The 14992-nt window shown below is 38.2% G+C and overlaps 3 protein-coding genes across 3 annotated transcripts; 1 reads left to right on the top strand and 2 right to left on the bottom strand.

Moving 5' to 3' along the window:
* Positions 1-932: 932 nt before the first annotated feature.
* Positions 933-1895, bottom strand: LOC144036514 (olfactory receptor 52K2-like). Its single transcript, XM_077547216.1, has one exon. It carries the CDS (start codon positions 1893-1895, stop codon positions 933-935), a length of 963 nt encoding a protein of 320 aa, XP_077403342.1.
* Positions 1896-4480: 2585 nt separating this feature from the next.
* LOC144036347 (olfactory receptor 52Z1P-like) lies at positions 4481-5748 on the bottom strand. The gene is made up of 2 exons (XM_077546906.1): positions 5600-5748; positions 4481-5496 (listed from the first exon to the last, which is right to left on the bottom strand). The coding sequence occupies exons 1-2, from the start codon at positions 5628-5630 to the stop codon at positions 4508-4510; spliced, it is 1020 nt and encodes a 339-aa protein (XP_077403032.1). The 5' UTR covers positions 5631-5748; the 3' UTR covers positions 4481-4507.
* A 3501-nt stretch (positions 5749-9249) lies between these two features.
* Positions 9250-14843, top strand: rnf167 (ring finger protein 167). Its single transcript, XM_077547235.1, has 10 exons — positions 9250-9643; positions 10220-10336; positions 10437-10514; positions 10641-10778; positions 10849-10936; positions 11020-11110; positions 11233-11338; positions 11852-11945; positions 12484-12564; positions 12759-14843. Exons 2-10 carry the CDS (start codon positions 10235-10237, stop codon positions 13178-13180), a joined length of 1200 nt encoding a protein of 399 aa, XP_077403361.1. The 5' UTR covers positions 9250-9643; positions 10220-10234; the 3' UTR covers positions 13181-14843.
* Positions 14844-14992: the final 149 nt, after the last annotated feature.

A 14992-nucleotide genomic window follows, 5' to 3' on the forward strand; every position in this document is an offset into this window, starting at 1 on the left:
TGGCTCCTAATTGCTTCCAAAGGGATGGAAACCTGCTAATGAACATACTGTATGTTATCGTCTGACTACTTATGGAGCTCGCATAAATAACTTAAAGTGGGAGGATATCTATTGGTAAAAAATATGGAAAACTACACTTGTAACAACTAACGTGATGTGAACAACACTATTAAAAAAAAAAAAAGCCCAAATCACCCACAGGTAAATTCTAATTGGAGTGATGTAAACATATATTGTGTTAAAATTCAATAATGAAAATCTTTTTATTTTTATTTTGTTAAGTTTAATATTTATCTACGATATAATATTTATATCATTTATTATCATGTATTTATAATATCATGTAATTCTTTATTTGCAGCATAACACAAGTTTAAGGTCATTAATTTATGAAAGGCACAAATGAAGAAGACCAAAAGCAATTTTAATCACTCATTATTCAGAATCATGAACATAATTATCCACAGACATTTTCACGTTGGTAAATATGATATTTATACACTGCTTACAGTTTTCCTCATTTCTCAGATCAGAAATGAAATTTGCAAAACAATAAGTATAAATAGCAAAAAAAATAATGGTTCTTCCTGATTCTCAAAATCCTTAGCACGTCTCTCAAAAGTCAATATGACCAGCGCCATCAAATCTTTTTGTCATTGTGTACGAATAGCACAGTCAAATTGCTCAGTTATTTTGTCAACATAACAGCGGTGGGATGCTCTGCTGCAATCTGCAACTCGATGATCAATTCTGTATTTGAAATTGAAAGTTACACCTTCACATTTCACAAACACAAATAAATGCAATTGTAGAAACAAATTGTAGCACGAAAGAAACCGCAATTCATGAATATAAAGTATCTAATATAAAGTGGTTGTTTTGACTTCTTTTTTTTTTTAACAAAAAAATTACCGCATGTTAGAAGCAAAAGTCTACGTAGTAATTACCCTATTTGCCGTCTTTGTTGGTAGGATCTTGTATTTAACACACAACTTCATAATATGGACTCGAACAAGATAGGTTCCGAGTCCATACAGCACCGGGTTGGTGACTGGTGGGATGATTGCGAAATAAACTGACAAGAAGATCCGCGCCTCAATCGCTGTATGACTCATATTGAACCTATTCTGGACAACTTCAAATAAAGAGGCAATGCCAAAATTGAAAACGGAACATAAATGAGGCACGCATGTTTTCAGAGCAGTCGCTTTTGAATCTTTTGATAATTTCTTCGTAACTCTTAATATCTGCGCAAAGGCGAGAACAATCATCATCAGTTGAGGTAAGACCATCAACCCAAGAAGCAAAAGCCCAACGATATTTATATGGGACGCATTTGAACATGCGTTTTTGACCAATTCCATGTTGACACAATACAGCTTCGGGATGACTCGTCCACAAAAACTCAGCTGCAGAGTGAGACTGAAAAAACACGCAAATGCAACGAATGGATAAAGACCCACAACTGCAATCAGTTTGGTGACCTTTGAAGGGGTCATGATGCTGTGGTAGTGCAGCGGGTAACAGATGGCGACAAAACGGTCGTAAGCCAGAAGAGCTAATATACAAAACTCCGAAGTTGCGTACGTGTGCAGGAAGTAGACTTGACTCATGCACACATTGACGCTAATCTCGTGTGTCTTTGACAGGAGTACGCTCATAACCGGAAGCAATAGCGAGCTGCTGCCGTAGATCTCATTGAAACATAACATACATGCAAAAATATTCATGGGCTGGTGCAGCTGTTTGTTTTGGCGAATGACGGCGACCAACAGTACATTTAGGAACATAGTAGCAACATAAAGCAAGAAGAAAAGAAAAAAGAACACGTGTTTGTGCTTCTCCAGGGTTGCGTACGCCGTCAAGGTGAACGTTAGCGTCGTGGTGTTCTCCATCCTGAAAGAAACTTAAAAGAGAAATGGTGATAATGTAGTACAAGTAGACTGCAGTAACGTCGATATTGTCATGACTCGCGGTTAGGTACCTGTGAACGTGTCATCCGCCTCCACCTAACATGTCCTGTGCAAGGACGTCTTTTTAAGCTTACTCCAGGTGGGCTTGGCTAGCTGTTCGGGGGATTCTGGCACATGGTCGAATTCCTGTTACTATGGTTACATTCCATGAGCTCCCTTGATAGGTTCTGCATTCGCACCTGATTTACACTGTTCTTGATTCATTGATATACACCAGCGTTGTATCTGATAAATCACAACATTCGCCACAAATTAATCGAACACAAAATCAAACTTTTTATTTTATTTATTTTTTTTAAACAATATGTTTAGTGCTCATACTAGTCTAAACCTGGCATTCTGATTAATATTGGATTTTTAGAATATGAACTAAGCAACAAAATCCACCCGTTTTTATCCATCTCAGGGTGGCGGCCATTTTGCCACTTGCTGTCAACACAGCAAATACTAGCAAGATGCGAGGGTTATTGCCTGACAGAAGATATAAATGTTGTTGTTGTTGACCATTCATACTTCTCAAGAGAACCTTTTTTTCCACCGCAAGCTTGCGTTTTTGTGTGTGCGTTTTTTCTTAAAGTGGTGTTGTTGTTAGGCTAGCTAGCTGTGTGGGCTAGTGAATTGATTACTACTGAGCTGAGTTGAGTCTTGCTAACATAATACACTGGTGCGTTCGGAAATTAATGGGAGTGGTATACACTTTGCCTCTTCGAACACACGCACTCTTAGTGTAGCGCACGGACTTCCGAGCGTATTTATGAACGTGCCCTGAAAATGACTTCACAACTCAGGACTCTTAACAACCTATTGTCTGAGTTTGGTCATGTGACATTTGCAAGCTGAGTTGTGAATTGGTTATTACCCGATACCTGAGCAGCTGTGATGTCGTTTTTAGTCAATAGCAAGTGGCAAAATGGCCGCCCCCTGAGATGAATTTAAAAAAAAAACAAAAAAAACATGATTTTACTGCTTTATTTATATTCCACAAGCGCAACATCTATCAAAATACTGTGTTTAGAATAGTGGGGCTGCATAGAAAATATTAATGAAAATATTTTTGGGGGGTTTACTTCCTCTTTAAAAAATAATATAAAATCAATATCACTTTCGTTCAAACTCGGTGGGAATAAATAAAAAATAGCCACAAATTTAACTCACAAACACTGTAGCTGTTCAGCACTAATACCCCTTAATATGAGTACTAAAATAATAGTTATCATTTCCTTCTTGACCCGAGATTAATCAATGTTAACCTGTGTTAAAAACTTTATTTATAAAGCACTTCAAAACATACAAAGTGCTGTACATGGAATGAAAATCAGTCATGCTGTAAAGACAGGTTAAAGGAAATAAATAAAATTGTAAATATCATACAAACATATAATCCAGGTGTTGTGTATTCAGTCGTGTCGGGTCTTATTGTCCTAATTGACTGGTTCCTAATTGCTTCCAAAGGGATGGATAACCTGCTAATGAGCATACTGGATGTCTTCATCTGACAACTTGTAGCCATGGAGCTCCCTTACGTAATAAATAATAATTTACTGGTTTAAAAAAAAAAAAAAGATGTAACAAATATGAAGAAGAAAAAACGCTTGCAACAGCTATTATGATGTGAACAAGACTAAAATGGCCAAAATGAACCTAGAAGTAAACTAGAACTGAGGTGATATAAGCAAATTGAATAATTCAGTTTGGTTAAATAATTATGAAAACTCCCTGCGATACATTTTGTAACATTTTGTAACATTTGCTTAATTTTCAACCACAGTATGTACACAACATGCTCATTGTCAGACACTGTCGCTTGACCTTACTTCATAAATCATACTCATAAACACTGAGGTGTGTTGGGATTTTATGTTGTAAATTTTCCTCTCTTTCTCCGCAGCATATCACAAGTATAATATCATCCATTAATGCACATAATATTCCATTTGAAAAATACAAAGAAGACAGTTAGAGAAAAATGCAATTTTAATCACACATTTATTCTTTGACCTAAACATTTAAGATATAGTGGCCAGTGTATCATAAATAAAAGTTTTCACATTGGTAAAAAAAATAAGAATTGTTTAATACAATAAATACAAAGTAAATTAAGAATGCATGAGTTATATCTGAAAGCCATTATTTCAGTTGAGAGGCAGGCTTGAGGAAATAAATATCGATGAGTTAACAACTCACATGTCGATTTGTGACACAACAAACTAGAATAAAAAATAAAAATTTCAGATCAGAAAATGCAAACAACAATAAAACAAAATAGACGTTATGCATAGATACACACATTAACATGTAATAAAGACAGAAACCCCAAGGTAAGGGTAACCTGAGGCAATACAGAAATCCCACAACGCATCTGAGACCGACATATTGTATACACATTAATATCAAACCCGAGCAAAAAATTATATCACTAATTAAAAAAGAAACTGCAGCTCACGAATATCATCACACAAGGCAGGATACAATTCATAAGATGAGTAAAAGAGTGGCTGTTTTCTTCTTCTTCTTTTTTTTTTTATTTTTTTTTTTTACATAATATTTACTGCTTGTATATCCACCTTTTTTGTTATCTTTGTTGGTAGGATCTTGTATTTAACACACAACTTTATAATATGGACTCGAACCAGGTAGGTTCCGAGTCCATACAGCACCGGGTTGGTGACTGGTGGGATGATTGCGAAATAAACTGACAAGAAGATCCGCGCCTCGATCGCTACATGACTCATATCGAACCTATTCTGGACAACTTCAAACAAGGAGGCAATGGTAAAATTGAAAACGGAACATAAATGCGGCACGCACGTTTTAAGCGTTTTAACTTGAGAAGATTGTGATAGTTTTTTAGTAACTCTTAAAATTTGACAATAGGAGAAAAAAATCATAACTAGCTGAGGGGCGTTAAACACTAATAAAACCGCAAGTCCGGCCGTACTTATATAGGGTGGAATGAAACATGCGTTTTTGACCAGCTCCATGTTGACACAATATAGCTTCGGGATGAATCGTCCACAAAAAGTCAGCTGCAGAGTGAGACTGAAAAAACAAGTAAATGCAACGAATGGATGAAGGCCCACAATTGCAATCAGTTTGGTGACCTTTGAAGGGGTCATGATGGTGTGGTAGTGCAGCGGGTAACAGATGGCGTAAAAGCGGTCGTAACTCATAAGAGCTAGTATGGAAAACTCCGCAGTTGCGTAGGTGTGCAGGAAGTAGACTTGACTCATGCACGCGTTGACGCTAATCTGGTGCGTCCTTGACAGGAGGATGCTCATAACAGGAAGCAAAAGCGAGCTGCTGCCGTAGATCTCGTTGAAACATAACATACATGCAAAAATATTCATGGGCTGGTGCAGCTGTTTGTTTTGGTGAATGACGGAGACCAACAGTACATTTAGGAACATAGTAGCAACATAAAGCAAGAAGAAAAGAAAAAAGAACACGTGTTTGTGCTTCTCCAGGGTTGCGTACGCCGTCAAGGTGAACGTTAGCGTCGCGTTGTTCTCCATTCTGAAAGAAACTGAAAGGAAATGCTCAACAATTTAAATGCAGTAGCTAAAGCTAAGCTAAGCTAAGCTAAATAGACTACAGTAGCTTCTAGATATTGTCATGGTTGGGCATACCTGTGGTGGTATCGTCCGCTCCGCCTAACATGTCCTATGCAAAGACGTCTTTTTAAGCTTACGCGAGGTGGGCTTGGTTCGTTGTCGATTCTGGCACATGGCCGGAATCTTGTTACTATGGTGCCTTAATCCCAAAGCTTCCTCCACACATCCTTCCTGCATGAGAGCTTGCTTTACACTATTTTTAGGTTACTGTGCACCAGTATGTACTACATCACAATATTTGCCACAAATCATTTTTGGAACACACAAAATCATAACATTTTCTCAAATCAGGCTGTGGATGGAAATACAGAATATCTGTAGTTATAGTAATGAAACAACTAAAGCACACTTTAAGAACAACTACAGGTACATGTTACTAGTGAGGCAAAATTGTGCCACGTTAAGCCTTTTCGGGCCACCAGCGGCCAAATTGTGGTGGCCCTACCAGAACCCTGAAAATATCACTGCCCTTGGGCTGATCCCTCACATCAGAATTTGGTCAATTTAACATTTTTTTCAAAAAATCTTAACTAGGAGTCCAGCCACTTGGCAAAACAAAAGATACAATAATAGTAAATAATACAATAATAAGTAACAAAATATAGTAAATATAATTATATTAATAGAATTATTGACAATAATATGTTCTATGCAGCCCCGCAAGGCTAAATATGGTATTCTGGTGGCGGCCATTTTGCCACTAACTGTCGACTGAAGATGACATCAATGTTGCTCAGCTCTCAGGTCACAACCAATCACAGCTCAGCTTTAAAAAAAAACAAAAAAACTGGTGAGCTGTGATTGGTCGTTGCCTGAGACCTGAGCAACATGCAAGTGCAAGTGGCAAAATGGCCGCCACCTAAGATGGATAAAAACGGCTGGATTTTTTGCTTCATAACTCATATTGCACAAATGTAATAATAATCAGAATGTCGGGTTTAAACTAGTGAGGTCACATATAACACAAGAAATGTTTAGGGTTGACTAATAAAATTAATACAGGTAAATACAAATACAAGACTAATTGCTGAGAATTGGACACAGTTACTTAAACTCAATGTCCGCTACAGGCAACGACAGCGACCCCCGCCCTATCCACCGCTATTATCTACCGTGATAAGAGCGGAAAGAAGCTAGATGCTATGCTAACCGCTATACGCGTTTCAACTGTCGTATACAATACAATGCATGGTGGTTTTGCAGACAGATATGAATGTTAAGTTAAAGAAATAACTGGCTCATATCTCAACCATGAATTAAGTATTTAGGCAATGAATTACAGACTGATGTAAATAGAAAGCATAGTTAGTAGGGTAAGTCAAATTGCCAATGGCTAGTTAATAAGTTGGCCCTAGTAGTTTACAGTGGTGGTCCGTTCAGGCCAGAATTGAATTGAATTGCTGACATGTCACATTATTATCAATATATGTAATCATCTGTGCTTTGCTCACACTCAAAAATCTCTGCGATGGGGAATCGACATTTTAATGAAACTAACTGATGAGGTTATGCTCTTTTGTTTTTGTTTATAGCTTTCTGCATACACAGGCCTGAGTGACAGTCTAATCATTCAGTAGTACACTTACTAAAAAACCCTAAATACGCACCTCAATTTTGAGTTTTTACATATGAAAGTGAAAAACTATGTGAAGTCAATTTTCCGTTAAGAATGTAATCATTTAATAAAGTAAGAACCTTTGCTGATTACAGTGATACTGTGTTTGTTTGATGACACGTTATTTCCTGCACACATGATACAGTTTCAACGTGCTCATTAGGGCCTATTAGTCAACTGTGTTTTCACTCCTCTTGAAGGCAATTAGCCCCCAGTGTGTTGGACACTGCCTGGAGAATAAAGGTGATGGATGGCTTGAAAACAAAGTTGGGCTCCCTTTGGAGACGGCTGATGTAACATCGATGAAACTGTCTCCAAAGGCCAGTGATCTTTGAACCGAGGAAAATAACTGGAATCTTTAATAGCTTTTATTTCTTTGTGATACTTTTTATACTGTTTAATGGATTCATATATATATATATATATATATATATATATATATATATATATATAAATATGTATGCCAATCTGGTAATTTTTGTCTCATGACATCGTCACAAGATGGCCACAGTTGTCTTGTTTCTTTAAATTAGATTAGGAAAAGCATGTTGTCTAAGAATGCTTTTCATTCACTCAAATGATCAGTTTGCTGCTTCTTATTACGGTTGTTCCTCCCCTTAAAACAAAACGCAGCCAAACCCTGACTAATCCTCATTTCGGAGCAACATCCACAAGAAAGGACAATGTCTTGTTACCGTGTGGTGATTTGGACCCTCTTGTTTGTCTTGCTGCTAAATGGTAAGTGCACGTCTCTTTCTATTTGTTATTTATTTATTTATTTATTTAAATATGAAGCATCTGTGTGATTTCAGTTGTTGATAATGAGGCTGCCTCCTTTCCATGGTCCTGCCCCAGCTTGAAAGGAGTTTGTAGAAAAGTTTGTCTACCAACAGAGCTATTCTTTGGACCTCTGGGTTGCGGAAAAGGCTTCCTGTGAGTGCTGCTCTTCACAATCACAAAAACGTGGACTTGTACTTGTTGATAAAAGATCAAATGTTATTTCTCTTTTGAACTTCTAGATGCTGCGTGTCTCATTTCCTATGAGCGCTGTCGGATTGAATACGAGCCAGGCAGGCCATGAGGAGAACGTTTCACAATTATGATCCTTGTATTAACTTGCTGTAGCTTTTTGCTGTGTTCTAACATGGCTCAAACTGTTGACATGGAGTAAAATATGGCATTGAACATCACTGCTTGCTTGATTTAATTGTTTTCTTTTGGATTACCAGGAAAAAAAGGTAGTGACTGTACAAAATACCCATTTGTGTGGCAAAAAACAAAAACAAACAAAAAAAACTAAATATTATCTTTGTAAAACCAAGTGCTGCCCTTGCATTGGCTTGCATCTCGTTTTTACGACTTGAGTGCAGAAATATGTTGAGCATCCTCAGTCTGGAAGATAATATAAGTCACGCTAGCTTACATAATAGGCCGTGAAAAGAAAACACATTCTCAGACAATCCTGCTTTCCACTGTACTGTAACGATTAACCAGATTGTTTGGAAGAATGTGTAGCTGAAATATCCTAAATGATCTAACAGGCCACTCAATGAATTACCTGTTTGTTTACCAAGTGTCATTTTAATAAGTAAGCGTAAAACAGTTGGGTAAATTTGTAGGTTGGTTTCAGTGGACATTTTTTTCAGGAGGGGAACATCTGACATAAAATGGTTGCACAAGTGTGCACACCCTCTTATAAAATGGTATGTGGCTGTGTTTAGAGTTAACCAATCACATTCAAACTTATGTTAAATGGGAGTCAGTACACACCTGCTACCACTTTAAAGTGTGTAAGTTTTGTTTTTAATTGGCAAATAGCTTTAAGGTTTTGTAACACTGACTGGTATTGAAACTGCTCATAATTCAAGCTGTCGTGTTTGCACCGCAACGCACATTATACCTTAAATGTGGCCTGAAAGTTCATTTTTGACTTCAAAATATAATTTAATACAAAAGATGATTCAGTATCACAGTTGCCGTTTCCACATATATCCGCTAGTGGCGCTGCGGTGCACGTTGCTTGCGTGACCCAACTTGTAATGTTAGCACAAAGAAGAGCCGAGGCAGAAGCGAACCCGCAATAACAAACAAACCAAGTAGCAAGTGATCGCAACTTTCCACAACCGAGCAATCTTTTCATCTTTACGACAGATGAACAAGTCGTCCTAATATATTCTCCCAATTGTATACTATTACGTGCTGTATCGTAGACATAGGCTACTTTGTCGCGTAGAGGATTTAACTGTTATCTAACAATTTACCATAACACAAACCGCGCATCAGCTATGCGCTAATCCTCCTTGGCTGCAGTTTTCCCGTACACGGACAAGACCTCCGCTACTGGATTATCGAGTAACACTGATTTTACACATTGATATGTGAAAAAACAAAGGGGAAAACTGGGACCCATTTTAGCGGAGCCGCGACATTAACAAGTTATCGAGGTAAGTAGCTAACTAGCCACAATGCTAACCACTTCCCGTGTTTGGGTAAAAATAGACGAAATGGATGTTGTTGTTTTTAAAAAAAATATTTTTATAGTTTGGACGCAGAACTTGCAACCCGGCGAGTTCAATGTTGAAACGGAAGTTTTTGTTTTATTGTTGTATTCATTTTTTCCTTTCGGACACATAATTACAGGTTACATCGATCACATCGCATCTTTTGCAACATTGGCATCCGAAAGAAGGGCTGACGAGTAGAAGCCATGGCTTATTTTCTTTTTTTAATTTTGTTTGTTTTTATTTATTTTTTTCTCTACGTGAATTTGTGGGTAGCACTGCACTGCACTTCCAAAACACAATATCACGTGACATGTTGATATTAACAAATGTGCATAATTAAATAACAACGAAAATATAAAAGTTTAAGCAAGTTAATTTGTTTTCCTTTGTTTGATCCTATCTTGCCATTTCAAACAATCACCCAAATATTTTATTACAGTGTTACAACCAAACTGATCTTTAAACTTTTTTCTTTTTCTTGAACGTATTCCCTAATGTTTTTTCCTCTCATTTTAGTACAACTATCAAAGGATGGTTCAGCAAAGTATGTGGTGGATGGGAGTGCGGTTCACTCTTCTTTCCATCACTTTCTGCTGCTTGGCATCCTCGCCCACACATGCATATATCTATGCAGTAAGTACCTGTAATGCTGTTCTGCATCAGCACACATACTTTTGCCTGTGTATGATTCATCAAAAGCACCTGGATATCACCTTATGTTTTGTTTTTGCAGCATTATAGAAATATGACTATGCTGTTTGAGGATCTACCGGCATTGTTTGGATCGCCACTTCCTAAGGAAGGAATCATGGTGAGGAAATGTGTGTGTGTGTGTGTATCCACCATTTTTGTTTTTTAACGTAAAATATTAAGTAGTCTGGTTCAATAATGTTTGGAAAACACCGTGTTTAATATAAAATTTGTCTTGATCTCATAGGGAGTCTTGGTAGTGTCCCGTCCTCTTAATGCCTGTGCAACAATCGACCCTCCTCCTCTACTGCCACCATTTTATGACGCCAACGTCACCAAATTCATAGCCCTCATCAGACGCTATGATTGCAATTTTGATCGAAAGGTCAGTCATGGCTCTAGTTGTACGGGCATGAGATTCTTTCTTTAATTAACATGAGGGACACTCTTTAAAGGTCCTGCATGCGCAGCAAGCTGGGTACAGTGCTGCAATCGTTCACAACATGTACTCGGACTCTTTGCTCAATATGAACTACAGCAATGGTAAGTAGCTAACGGGTTGATAGGATTATTGTATTGAAGAAGCTTATTATTTCTCAGTCTTTCTTTTTTTGTGGTACTTTTAGATACTATCGCAGAGGAGATTGACATCCCCTCAGTGTTTACCAGCTACTATGCCTCACAAGTCCTCAAGAGTTTCATAATTCCAGAGCAAGGGTACAGATTGTAAAAATACATATAGTGGCAGGGGTCACATATTTGAAAGACAAAATAATGCCTGTTTTTTTATGAGGTCTTGATGCAGTGTGGTTTTAATTCCTTATTACTCTAAATTCCAGAGCCTATGTGATTCTCAAGCCAGAATTTGCTTTCCCGCTTTCATACTACCTGATTCCCTTCACCGGAGTTGTTGGCATGATCATCCTTGTAATGTTTATTATCTTGGTGAGTATCATCTCTTAGAAGTTCTTTATCTGCTAGCTGATCCCACACATAATGAAGTCGGTATTCGTGGCGGCCGTGGCTCAGGGTGTCCAGACGGTCGTTCAGTAACCAGAAGGTCGGCTGTTCGATCCCCGCTCCCCCCCAAGTCATCTGTCGTTGTGTCCTTGGGCAAGGCACTTCACACACATTGACTCCAGTGCTACTCACACTGGTGTACGGAAGGTGCGAATGTTTGGTGGTGGTTGGAGGGGCCGTAGGCGCACACTGGCAGCCTCGCTTCTGTCAGCCTGCCCCAGCAATGCCACCAGAGTGTCAATGTGTGAGCGCATGAATAATGCAACTACTGTGAAGCGTCTTTGAGTGTCCAAAAAAGCGCTATATAAATCTAATGCATTATTATTATTATTATTATTATTCCTTAGACACACCTTTTGCCTGCCATCCTCCTGCTGAACACAACACATCCCATTTCTGGTTGCATTTTCACAACGTCTGTAAAATGTTGTTTTTCAGGTTATACGCTGTGCACAGCACAGAAAAAGGTTGAGGAAGAACCGCTTGTCCAAGGAACAACTGAAGCGGATTCCTACTCATAAATTCAATAAAGGTAAAAAAAAAAGAAAAAAGTATGTTTTAAAGAGGAAGTAAACCGAAAAACGTTCTTTACTATAATATGCATTCCCACTAGTCTAAACTCAGCATTCGGATGAATACAGTATTTATTGTGTTTGTGGAATATAAATTAAGCAGCAAAATCCACCCGTTTTAATCAATCTCATGGGGCGGCCATTTTGCCACTTGCTGTCGAATGAAGATGACGTCACAGTTACTTAGCGACCAACCACAGCTCGGTTTTGCGAATGTCACATGACCAAACTCATAAAACAAGTGAGCAATCATCGTTCGTTACCTTAGCCCCGAGTAACTGCGATGCCATTTTCAGTGGACAGCAAGAAACAAAATGGATGCCCCAAGAACTAGATAAAAACTGGTGGATTTTGCTGTTTAATTCATATTCCACAAATGCAATATCCATCTGAATGCCATGTTTAGACATATTGCGAAAGAAAATGTATGGATTAAATTTCCCTTTTAATTAAAATAAATTAATAAAAGATCGAATACTTTTTTCTTTCTTATTCCAGGTGATGACTATGATGTGTGTGCCATATGCTTAGACGAGTATGAAGAAGGAGACAAACTGCGGGTTTTACCCTGTTCGCACGGTATATATATATATATATTTTTTTTTAAATTGATTTTATAGACTGTCACTGGATAAACAATGATTACCACATGCTTGAATTATTTTTGATAGATCCATTTTTTTTGTATAACAAATCAAATAAAACATCTTGGGGGGTTAATCATTATTTTAGGTCAATTAAGTGCTGGCTCAAAGTGAAATATTTCTCTTCAGCGTACCACTGCAAGTGTGTGGACCCGTGGCTGACCCAGACCAAGAAGACGTGCCCCATATGCAAACAACGAGTCACCCGCAGCAACCCTGAGCACTCCGAGTCCGAGTCCGAGTCGGAACCCGGAGGCCGGGGAGAAGAAGAAGGGGCGGAGGCTGAGGCCGACTCGGAGCGTACCCCGCTGCTCCGCGCATCCAACCAGGGCTCCCCTTCCGGGGGTTCGGGGGCGTATTCCGCCACTACGGTGACCACTGCTCAGTGCATCGTCTCGCCGGCTCACGACGACTCCCCGGTCCTGGGTTACGAAGACTACTATTCCCCCCAGGAGGACACAGACTCGGAAAGCAATGACACAGAAGAAGAGCGGCAAGTTGAGGACGACGACACGGCTCAGCTGATTGGTAGGAGCACCGTGCACATCTGAGGGCTGAAACGTCGACATGACTAAACATGAAAAGGGCCTTTTTGTCACTAGCTTTGCTGTTCTTGTTGTTTAACATACTACTAAAAAGTACTTTTTTTCTGTTTTAGCCACACACTAGTCAGTCTTATCACACAAATTGATCAGTTTGACTAATAGTCATCGTTACAAATCTAAGCCCGCACACGCGTGAGGATCAAAAGAACGACTTTGTGATAGTCACAGGTTGAATGAATACCGAACACCGTCTGCATCCTGATTCCTTTACACATGATTCCGTCCTGTTTGTGTGTCTTAATGCATATTATTGATTTTCTCAAACTCACACTAAAATTTGCGCTGTATATAGTTACACTGTTCTGCAACATTTATATTGTTGATGATCAAAACCATAGTTTAATTATTTTTTTTTTTTTTTAGCTTTAAAGAAATTCCAATTTGTAGTGATAGATTTGGGTCAGAATTGATGGGTTATGAGGTTGCAAAGTGAGATATTGATCAAAATTGCTGTATCAAATAACCCCCCCCCCCACACACACACACACCTTGATTATGATAAGCTTCTGTGCAGTGTGCCTATGTTAAAAATTACAGTTTTTTGGACCATTAGGTACATTTTTTTTTTTTGCAAACTTGCACATTAAGAGGAAAAGCAAAGCTGCTCACTCGCAAAGAAAACTGTGATGGCCCTCGTGCATGGTAGATAATACTGTAATGGTGACACGCTTGACAACATTTTTCCATGGGCGCGGCCGCTTGTAAGCGTTTCTTCATAACGCCACTTACTATTTTTGTAATTCCTTTGTGGTTGGAACTTGGAAGCTCTAATTCAACTATTTTAAGTTAGTGGATTTAGGAAAAACGTTGCCTTAATTCGGCCTTCGTGTACATGTACATGCGTTTTATGTTAAGAAACTAAAGGGTCACACTCCAAGTTTTTCTTATGTGTATTTTCTTTGTACAGCATTTAAAAAAAAAAATGAAGTAGAGGTGTCCTTCACTTCCTGAAATGTGAGTTATGAATAGTGTTAGTCATACTTAATTTGCACACAAGACATTTTGTGTCATGTTCCCTTACATTGTTCTGGGTGGGCTGTGCTGTTTATTATTTACAATTTTAAAGTACACCCCCCCTGCCCCCCCTACAGATTGGTTTGTTTGATAGTGTAAATAATGTACTTCTTTCACTATCTGAGATCCTAGCCACAGCTGCAATATATTTTAAGGGGAGTGTTTCTATTTCATTTATTTTTGATGTTTGAGTTTGTAGAACTGTATATTACTAGTTTGTTCCCCTGTCATAAAACATTAAATTCAGATGTTTCCATTTGATTGACTCACATATTTATTTGTTTGATCATTTAAATGTCATGTACCACAGTTTAACCATCTCCATCTCACTTTGAGTGACGTTCTTGTTTGTTCATAAGGTCTACTGCAGCAATATATCCGCTTTCCTTTTAATAATGTTAATTTTAACAGGCTAATCTCCAAATTCCACATTTTCTGTCTTTTACATTAGAATGTGTACCTGTCAGACTTCAATGCTTTTAAAATGGAGAGTATAAGTACAGTGTACGATGAAAATGTGACGATGCTGAGGATGTCAATGGGAAGCAGCAATTTAATGTCAATCAATGGAAGATTAAATTGAAAATGTGTACAATTTCCAGTGTGATTATTGACTGCAACTACCAATTATTTTAATAATTGATTGTTTCCAATTTTTTGTGATGAATTGGCGAATCAGCTAGATAAACATTTTTTAATTCCCATTTCTGCAGAAAATGCACAGACATGAGATCATTGAGTTGA

The sequence above is a fragment of the Vanacampus margaritifer genome, chromosome 16 (genome assembly GCF_051991255.1).
Source record: "Vanacampus margaritifer isolate UIUO_Vmar chromosome 16, RoL_Vmar_1.0, whole genome shotgun sequence".
Classification (NCBI taxonomy): Eukaryota; Metazoa; Chordata; class Actinopteri; order Syngnathiformes; family Syngnathidae; genus Vanacampus; species Vanacampus margaritifer.

Coding starts and splice junctions, on each gene's coding strand:
- LOC144036514 (XM_077547216.1), bottom strand. CDS start 1,895: ATGGAGAACACCACGACGCTAACGTTCACCTTGACGGCGTACGCAACC.
- rnf167 (XM_077547235.1), top strand. CDS start 10,235: ATGGTTCAGCAAAGTATGTGGTGGATGGGAGTGCGGTTCACTCTTCTT. Junction 10,337..10,436: donor CACATGCATATATCTATGCA/GTAAGTACCTGT, acceptor TTGTTTTTGCAG/CATTATAGAAATATGACTAT. Junction 11,339..11,851: donor TTGTAATGTTTATTATCTTG/GTGAGTATCATC, acceptor GTTGTTTTTCAG/GTTATACGCTGTGCACAGCA.
- LOC144036347 (XM_077546906.1), bottom strand. CDS start 5,630: ATGTTAGGCGGAGCGGACGATACCACCACAG. Junction 5,497..5,599: donor AGCGGACGATACCACCACAG/GTATGCCCAACC, acceptor ATTTCCTTTCAG/TTTCTTTCAGAATGGAGAAC.